The sequence below is a fragment of the Pelodiscus sinensis genome, chromosome 7, assembly GCF_049634645.1.
Source record: "Pelodiscus sinensis isolate JC-2024 chromosome 7, ASM4963464v1, whole genome shotgun sequence".
Lineage (NCBI taxonomy): Eukaryota > Metazoa > Chordata > Testudines > Trionychidae > Pelodiscus > Pelodiscus sinensis.
The window spans coordinates 15,546,051-15,556,073 of record NC_134717.1 but is presented as its reverse complement, the minus strand read 5'-3'; the positions used below and the strand labels follow the sequence as shown (position 1 = coordinate 15,556,073).

The 10,023-nt window shown below is 47.5% G+C and overlaps 1 protein-coding gene across 1 annotated transcript in view; it reads left to right on the top strand.

The window, feature by feature from the left end:
- The first annotated feature begins 6,192 nt into the window (after positions 1-6,192).
- Positions 6,193-10,023, top strand: part of ACTR3 (actin related protein 3) — a 63,987-nt gene continuing 60,156 nt past the window's right edge. The window contains exon 1 of the mRNA XM_075933255.1: positions 6,193-6,420. Coding sequence (XP_075789370.1) covers positions 6,377-6,420 — 44 coding nt within the window. The 5' untranslated portion in view covers positions 6,193-6,376. The remainder of the gene's footprint in view (positions 6,421-10,023) is intronic.

Here is a 10,023-nt window from a genome sequence, read left to right as displayed (position 1 = left end):
GCCTAGCTCTAATATGTGAGCTAGCACCAAAAGGTATCAGGTCAGTTGATAGCGATGTACTTCGAGCAAGGCCATCTGTGGCCTAGACAGTGGGCAATGTCCTGCAGGGGCATGGACGTCCCATGGTAGCCTTGCTACCCCCAAGTCCCAGGAACAAGGAGGCATGGGAAAATGCTGGGCAGGTCGGGAGCCCATGGGCAGGCATGGGGGAGGGTGATGGAGGTGGCTCGGCTTTCCTTTAATGCAGTACACATGTTGGGTCTGGCAGTGGCGGTGTCCCACAGGGACAGGACTTCTGTCCTTGGCCACTGGAGGAGAGGATGTCGGGGAAGGTGCGTATGAGCAGCAGACGCCGATTGCTGGGGTTGGTGCTGCTGGGGTCCCCTCCACTACTTCCCTCCCAGAAGGTTTTCATACAGGGAGTTGGTGTCGTCCACCTCACTGCACATGTCCAGGAGTGGATGCTGTCCCAAGAGTGCGGGCATGACCGTGTGCCATGCATGGCACAGCTGTGTTTTGCTCTGACCCCATCCTCATTAGTGGTGGCTTATGGTGGGAAGGTCCCACCACAGAATTCGGAATAAGGTGGGACTGTGCAGGAGCCTTGTGAGAAGGAGTGACTGGTTCCTTTGTGGTAGCCTCATGTGACTGACTGCTCTGGACTGGTGCTCCATGCATAGCCATGTGCATAGACTGATGTGGGATCCCCAAGTTGAGAAGGCCAAGCGTGGAGCGCACAGCTGCTCACTGCCTCCCCCTGTGTGTGTCTAGGAAAAGTAATGGAAGTCACCTCATAGACCTTCCCTGGCTTTGTCTGAACCCTAGGCAACATCCTGAGCGGGGAGCTTGGGGATGAGGGAAGGGTGGGACAGCTCCAGGGACAGGATGAGCTCCTGGCTGGCGGGCACGGTATCAGTACTGGCCTCCTCCTTGTCCTCCTCATCCACAAACCCGACCTCCAGGAGGCTGACCATGGACTCTCTGACCTAAAGACGTCCATCGGGGAGGGACGGGGGGTGGCGGGACCGCCTCCCCCCCCAGGATGGATTGCAGCTGCTTATAATAACTTTATAAGTTGAGTGCTGCCCCTAATCAGGAACTCCTTTTCCTGGCCTGCCTCAGCTCTTATTTTCATGCACATGTTCCTGGATGCGCATGTGGCCCTTCTGGGCCAGTCTGGTGGCCATCTGGCCATCTGGCCATAGACATCGGCATTCCTGCATCTGGTGCTGAGATCCTGGAGGTTAGTCTCCTCATTCCAGACCTCAGTAAGATCCAGGATCTCCACGCCAGACTGGGAAGAGGCCTCAGAGCTGGCTGCCTGCTCACTTGCAGCCATGGGGGACTCGGTAAGAGCGCTGGGGTCCGCCATGGCAGCAAAAAAAGCAGCGAAGGCTGCTGGCGTGTGGCACGAGGCTAGAAGAGCCTTCGTTGTGCCACACAAACTTTCCCCTGTGGCTGGAGCTTTAAAGGCTGCAGGGGAAGGGAAGCTATAGAGTTCTGAGAGGTGTGGAAAGAGTGGCCACCGGGGCAGCTGTGAGAAGGCCTGGAAGCCAATTATTTCAAAATAACCTCAGCTGCCCCGTCTACACACTCTCTATTTTGAAATAACTATTTTGGAATAGGCATTATTCCTCCTGAAATGAGGGTTTATTACTCTGGAATAAGAAGCCCGTTATTAGTTTGCTCTGTAGATGCTCACCTTGTTATTTCAAAATAATGCTGCAGTGTAGAAGTGCCCGAAGAGATATTGTTTTGCTCCCCAAGTCTCCTTCTTGAGTTGCTGCAGGAGCTGTGCAACAATAGCAGGACTCTCATATGTAGGTTGCTAACACTTTCCATTAGAAAGGTCCCTGAAAACCTTTCCTTTGAGAAGCTCTCATCCCACCCCACTGTTTGCAGTAGAACTTTGATGTTTGGAAGGACATCCCTCAGGCTATCAAAGTTCCTTTTCTTTGCCCCTTGAAATTCCATCCTGCATTTGCTGTGATATTAACCATTGAAAACTTCAATTTTCCCTTTCATTAATTTGCCTCCTTCCGGAAAATGGCAGCAGTACACAAATGTTCTACGGCCAAATCTCAGTGTTGCTAAAGAAGCAGCAGCAGCAGCAGCAGCAGCAGCCATTGTTCTGAAAACACATGGGAACTACAGCAGTAGCTGTAATAGTGAAGTAGGGAAGTGACTCGGGCTAGGTTCCCCATTCCCAAGCTAATACACATGGTTCGATTGAAGCATGCCTTCAGAAGGCATTTCATGAGACAGGAACCAAGCAAGGCTCTCTCTCCCACCTCCAAATCCTCCCCAGAACCATTATCTGAGTCCAGTAATTATTCTTCACCCAATGGAATTCCCCACTTCCCAAGGAAAAGAGAGTGTATGCTGGTCCAGTCTTTCCCTGATGACTCCCAAGACTCAGAACATACCTCTAGCTACTCATCTGCCTTTCAAAGAGTACGACCTAGAGCAGGAGAAGTATCAAGTACACTCAGGACCAGCAGTCCATCCTTTTTCTGGGAAAACAGCCTTCTTTGCCAGTTTGTGTAATTAGTTGTATAAGTCAAATGGCAAAAGTCTGTACTGCAATACAGAAAATTCTGTGTTTGGACCTTGCTAACATTGCATAACTTGTTGCTTGTAACAGAATATGTTTGTTACATTAAAACTTTTTTAGGTTGCAAAGTCATGCACTTGAAAGTTATGAAATACCAGCATTTGGGCTGCCAATGCAAACATAATTCTGCCTCCTTGTGCATATGTAATTGATATGCATAACCATATTGTAATAGGATCAGCTGAGGTGCAGCCTGGGACGTGGGACCCCTGTGTCCCCTTAACTCTCTCCAGCCTGGGCTCTCTCTCACAATGGCTTGCCAATGGCTAGATGCAACACCTGCAGACCCTGTTATAATTCCACACAACTACATGTGGAGACCCTACACCCAGGTAGATTGCATAAATTCTCCCAGAGCCCCTCGTGAATCTCACATAGAAAGGCACTAGAGCCAAATCCCTCTAGCACTGTATCTTAGGAATTTACCATCTATTTTATAATAGAGAGGTAGCCATGTTAATCTGATCTTGGTAAAACAAAAGGAAAAAATATGTAGCACTTTAAAGACTAACAAGATAGTTTATTAGGTGATGAGCTTTTGTGGGGCAGACCCACTTCTTCAGATGATATTCTGAAAGTGAATTGGCATGACCATATATATTGTATTCCTTTGACATATATGGTCATGCCAATTCATTTTCAGAATAAGTTTGCAGATGATACCAAACTGGGTGGGGTTGCGACTTCTTTGGAGGATAGGGACATAATTCAAAATGACCTTAGCAAGTTAGAGAAATGGTCAGAGGTAAACAGGATGAGGTTTAATAAAGAGAAATGCAAAGTGCTCCACTTAGGAAGGAACAATCAGTTCCATACATACAAGATGGGAAGCGACTGTCTAGGAAGGAGCATGGCGGAAAGGGATCTAGGGGTCATAGTGGACCACAAGTTGAATATGAGTCAACAGTGTGATGCTGTTGCAAAAAAAGCAAATATGATTCTAGGTTGTATCAACAGGTGTGTTGTAAGTAAAACTCGTGAAGTCATTCTGCCGCTCTACTCTGCACTAGTTAGGCCTCAGCTGGAGTACTGTGTCCAGTTCTGGGCGCCACATTTCAAGAAAGATGTGGAGAAATTGGAAAGGGTGCAGAGAAGAGCGACAAGAATGATTAAAGGTTTAGAGAACATGACCTATGAAGCCAGGCTTCATGAACTGGGCATGTTTAGTTTGGAAAAAAGAAGATTAAGGGGGGACATGATAGCGGTTTTCAAATATCTAAAAGGGTGTCACAAGGACGAAGGAGAAAATTTGTTCCTCTTGGTTTCTGAGGACAGGACAAGGAGTAATGGGCTTAAAGTGCAGCAGGGGAGGTTTAGATTGGACATTAGGAAAAAATTCCTGTCAGGGTGGTCAAATATTGGAATAAATTGCCAAGGGAGGTGGTGGAATCTCCCTCTCTGGAGATATTTAAGAACAGGTTAGATAGACATCTGTCAGGGATGGTGTAGACGGAGCTTGGTCCTGCCTTGAGGGTGGGGGGCTGGACTCGATGACCTCTCGAGGTCCCTTCCAGTCCTATGATTCTATGATTCTATGATCTGAAGAAGTGGGTCTGCCCCACAAAAGCTCATCACCTAATAAACTATCTTGTTAGTCTTCAAAGTGCTACATATTTTTTCCATCTATTTTATAAATTGGTTCACCACTTTGTAAATAGAAAATGGATATACACAAAACCCTGATCTCCCCCCCCCCCCCCTTCAAAACCTGAGCAGATTTGCCTCACACTTCACTGGTAAAAATAAACAGTAAACCAAATTAATTGACTATAAAGATGGATATTAAGTGATAGACAAAAAGTCAGAGTAATTACCAAAATAAAATAAAATATAAACATGCACTTTAAACTCTGTTACCTGTTAGACTGGGTAACAACTAAATCAAACAGTCTTTCTCACCCCACTGAATATTGCAATCCATAGTATACAGGTTTGTCCCTTAAACCTGGGATAGTCCCCTCAGTTGGAGTTTTCTTTGGAGTGTCTTTATTGCATGCAGAAAGGTGGGTTAAGGAGAAAGGCCCAGCATAGGGCCACTATAGAATCATAGAATAATAGGACTGGAAGGGACCTCAAGAGGTCATCGAGTCCAGCCCCCCACCCTCAAGGCAGGACCAAGCTCCGTCTACACCATGTTCTGTTTTATATCCTCAGTCCCATGTGCTAGGAGAATGAAAGCATGTCTATTAAAATTCTCTGAAGGGTAGTCTGTAACTTAAAAAACAGGTGGTCCTGTAACACCTGAGAGCCAAAGAAAAATATTTTAAAATCTCATATGCATTGATGATATACATATACAGATAGAGAAATGAGTGTGGCTGATTATAACCTTTCCCTGGTAGCTCACATGGCATGCTTTATATGAAACACCACAATTATATACAGATGGGGACGGTAAGGTGGTGGGGTGGGTTTCCACGTGGCCTATGGGTGAGTTTCCAAGTTGGGTCAGGATGGCCAAAACTGGTCAGCCCCAGGGGCTGGAGGGATAAAGGCTGCCCTGACAGTAAGATGGCAAGGCACTTTCCTCAGAAGAACAGGGTCATAGGTTCTAGGGTTGTGGGTTCTAGTCTAGCCTTTACCAGGATGCCCAAAACAGGGTGCCTACATAGCATAGAAATCACAAGGGTGTAAAGAGTTTCGGTGGCATGGCAAAGTTGCCAGTGATGGATATTATAAACTGAATATACAACTAGGCCATTTTGCCAGAGATTGCTCACTTGATTTGCAAGGAGGCTACATCCCTTTGGGATCTGCCATGATGATGATGAAACACAGGCTTGTGATGAAGCTGCCATAAATTCCCCTTTAGATTATAAATTATTGATTGATTGGTTGGTTGGGGGGGGGAGATCAGGGATAGGAAAATTGTCTTTTCATGTCTCCTGAAAGATTAGAGACATCTGAGTTCTATAAAACAATTAATAAAAGAACACTGCCATATTTTAAAAACAAGCCTTACTGTTTCTATTTTCTCACTTATTGTTAGGGGATTTTTTAAATTATAAACAGAGCTACTTGCTTTTTACCAATGGGAAAAATTACTAAGTTACCATAAGGAACTCATGGTTCACAGACGGTACTGCTAGGAGACAGCCAGATCTGTTTGCTTCTGTATTTTGATTCCTCCAAAGGAGAACCAAGAAGGATCCAGTTCTGCCTTTGATGTTTAATGCATATTGAAAAGGGAAACGTGTACTCCCTTAGCCTGTCATTTCAAAAGACACTAATTCTTGGGACTTGGGCTTGAAGATGCCTACAGCCCTCCCCTGCCAATCGCACTATTTCAGCGGGGCCAAGTTACAGGAACTTCTTCCCTCCACGTAACAATTCATTTTTTTCCAAATGACCGGAGCTGAAAAATTCTTTCTGTCCGTTCATTCAAGTAGCTGGCCGACCTCGTTTTTTTATGATCCTCCTTCAAAGAGACCTTGAGGAATCAAACCCAGACCCTACACACACTCACAAATGAGTGGGCGGAGAAGAGCCCGCCCGCCTTACTTTACACCCGGCCGTAGGGGCGAGATGAGAAATTGGACGTCACTGAAGGGTTGGGTTGTTGCGCCCTCCCTCCTCGCCGCGCCGCGCTGGGAGGGACGAGGGAGTCGGCCATCTTGGCTTCGCCGGGCTGCTCGCGAGCGGGGGAGGGACTGGCTGGGTTGCGGAAGTGGCCGCGTTTCGCTCCCCGCTCGTGGAGAGGCGAGAGGCAGAGCGCAGGGGGGTCCCACCGTTGCCCGGCCAGCAGCGTCTCTAGCGAGGAGGATGGCAGGGCGGCTCCCGGCGTGCGTGGTGGACTGCGGCACGGGGTGAGCGCGGGGGCGGCCGGCGATGAATGGGCAGCGGGGAGGCGGCTGCCGACACTTGGGTACCCGGCACGGGGACTGGGATGGGGGGCGCGCCCCCGGTGCGGGCGCCTCAGGCTGGGGGGGGAATCATCGCGGTGGGGGGGGGGCAGCTTTCTATACAATAGCCCCCGTGGGGCGGGCGAGCGGGGGGAGGGGTTGAATTGAGCACCCCCCCCCCCTATTTCGCCCGCCACCCCCTCCCAGCGCTGCTCCTTCCTTCCCACGCGGCTTGGTGGGCGCGGGCTCCCCCTCCCCCTGATTTTGACACCCACTCCCTGGGCCCCTCCCCCATCGCACACTCTTCACCCCCCTCCTCCCCCCCGTGTATTTTTGGCTGGCGGGGCAGGTGCAGGGTCCGCTCCGACCCTGCCCACAGCAGAGCGACTCCGGGAGCAGGGTCACGCCCTGAGCATTAGCATTCTCCTCTCGCCCTTTGGGGGAAGGTCCTCCACCCTCCTCTCATTCATTCCCGGGGCTGCCCCACAGAAAGCGTCCCGGCTCGGCCTGTCAGGAAGCTGTGTTCCCCGCCCTAACTTGGCAAGCTGCAAGCCCCGTCTGGCTGCCTGGGTTTTGTAGAAAGCAGGCTGCTTGCTCAGGGGCTGCTGAGATTAGGATAAGGACAGCAAACCGATGCGAACACGATTTACGTGCAATCATGGGATTGTGCGCATTGTTGGCTATTCTGCGCTCACCGGGAGTATTGATTGCTAAATACCATGTTGGTTTCTGTTCAATATGTGGATCAAGTCATTTATTCAGTATTACTTCTCTATAAAGGGAACCCTTCCCCCCCTCCCTCTTCTAATGAGCAAGCGCAGCAGAACTTCCTTAGTTTTGTCAAAGCCTCTTCCTGCTTTCAGGCTTTTATACCTTATAAGGCAGTTTTCAATGTCAAACCTGAACCAAATCCTTTTTAGAAACTATTTTGTATTTAGCAATTACCCGATGACGAGCGGAGAGAAAGTACCAGTGATAGCTAGTGCAAATACATGTATATAGAAAGGAATCCAAATCCCTTTCAGTTGTTGCCTGTGTTTGCTGTTTAAGTATACAAGACTGTCTAGGTAACAGTAGGAAGTAAAGACTGAATTTGAATTTAGAAGGGTTATATTGTATCCTGAATGGCAGTGTACTGAAGAAATGCAAGTTTCCCCCCCCTCTTGTGAGCTGCTAATTATTGTACGATTTTAAAGATGAAATGATTTTTAAATATTCCTGAAGGCTTGTAGAATATATCAAAAGATTTGTGTAGTGATTCTAGCTCCTCCCTCTTATCTCAGAAAAGTGAATGTGTTAAGTCACTGCTATCTCAGCTGCTCTTACTTGTTTCATTTCTTATTCATTTTTTTGCTCACTTTATATAGCTTTGTTCTAAACTCAAAGTGAAATTTTAATCTATTTGGCATATTAGAAATTCAGAGTAGATACATATTTAATTTTTTTTGGTGAGGGGGACTTGATTTTTCAGAATTATGAATATTGGTTTAGAATAATATTGTGAGCCCATAATTCATTTTAAATTTAAAAGTGCTGATTTGGGCTAATAGAGCATTAGAAAATATTCATTTTTATAAACTGTGTGTGTGTGTATACAGTGATGGTGTACTGGTGGTAATATGGGTAAATGTGCATTTAGAGTTACAGCAGGAACTAAGACCTTCAATTTATATGACATGTGAATGTATTCTTTCCTTTTGTAATATCACATTTTATGTATTAAATATGGTTCACTTAATCTAAAGTGAATTACTTACACTTGCAATTAATTCCCGTTGCTTAGAGAGGCCTTGGTAGAGGTTCCCTTTATATTTCTACAGCCTAAATTCAAATAGGAGGTAAGAGAAGAATGGGTTATGATGATGTTACTTTGAAAAGTTATGTACTGGTCTTGATGGTTCAGTATTTTTTTTTTTAATCTGATACTTTGCTGTTTGTGGGCCCTACCAAAATGGACTTTAAAAGAGAGTCTGGTACTGACATTGTATTTGAGACTCTTTCCCCCCCAGATTTTATTTATATCCACTAAATCAGTGTCTGTCAACTTCTCCAGACTACTGTACCACTTTCAAGAGAATGATTTGTCTTGTGTGCCCCAAGTTTCACCTAATTTAAAAAGTACATGTTTACAAAATCAGACATCAAAATACACAAGTATCACAGCATTTTCTCATTTTTACAATAGAGCTATAAAATAATTTGGAATATAAATATTTTATTGACATTTCAATGCATAGTACTGTGACCATAATACGGTGACCATATTTTCTTAACCAAAAATGGGGACACATGATATAAGGGCCCTACCATCAATCCAACATGGGCCCCGCCCCTGGCTCTTTAGGCCCCGCCCATCTTCCAGGGTCAAGATGGACACATTAGTGGAAATAAAGAGTAATGTGACCCCTCTAAGAACTTCTCCTACTGTCTTCTACCAAATATGGATAGGGTTGTTCCCCATAAGACTGTCCTGAGAGCAGATTTGATCAAGCAGGGGGTGGGGTGATCTGTCTGGATATGGGTTGTGTGACCCCTCTAAAAAATCCTCCCACCAACATCTACCAATCAGGATGGGTTTGGGCCCCATAGGAGGTGCTTGTGTTCTGCATGTAGGGGCAGAGTATGTATGACAATACTGCGCTTGTGTGCGCGCGCGCTTATGTGTATAGATGCTGGTGCTACTGTGTGTTGGGAGAGAGTGAGTGGAGATGGTGAAGTGTGGAGAGGAAGGGTGTGTGGAAAGCTGCGGGTAGTGACAGGGTGTGTGGAAGTGGCACTATGGGCAGGATACGTGTGGTAGTGTTGTGCACAGGGACATGATGTGTAAGTAGGTTCTGGTGGCACAACACGGTGTGGGGGGACAGTGTGGTACTGTGTGCAGGCACAACATTTGTGTGGTGGTGCTGTGGGTAGGAGGAAAGGGTGTGTGGGGACAGGAGCCATTGTGGGAAGCTGGTGCTGGCTCTTGGCTGTGGGGCTCTCTGTGCTCTACTAGCTGGGCTGGTGCCAGTGGCTTGGAGCAGAAGGCCCAGCTCCTCCACCTGGCTTGCCGGCGGCTTCCATCAGATGGTCACAGACAGGAGCTGAGCGATGTGGAGCCAGGTTGAGGGCTGAACTCCAGACACTCTGGAGCACTCTGGGCTGGGCGGGAGGGACATCCACCCATGTCACCTTGTGGCGGGATTTTCCCCTTATTCTTTTTGTTGCTGCTGATGCGCCACTGCCTGTTAATCATTCACCAGGTGGAAAGCGGGAATTAGTAATGCTTGGCTCAGCGACACCAGTGTCCTCCCCTCAGCATGGCTCCTCCAGGTTGCTGAGCCGAGTGGGCGGCCAGAGCCTGCTGCTCTGAGCCAGCGGTAAGGGAGAAAGGGCTGGGTAGAGGATGCTCCCATTGGCCGGATTCCCCACACTGCCCTTTGCCTTCCCCCAGCTGTGACAACCTTGCAGGGATGTACTTCCTGGAGGCTTTCACCTTTGTTCTATTGGCCAGATTCTGTCCTAGCCTTTTCTGGCTCATTTCTTCCCCACAAGCTGCATCAAGCAGGGAGCCTTGGGATTTTCTCT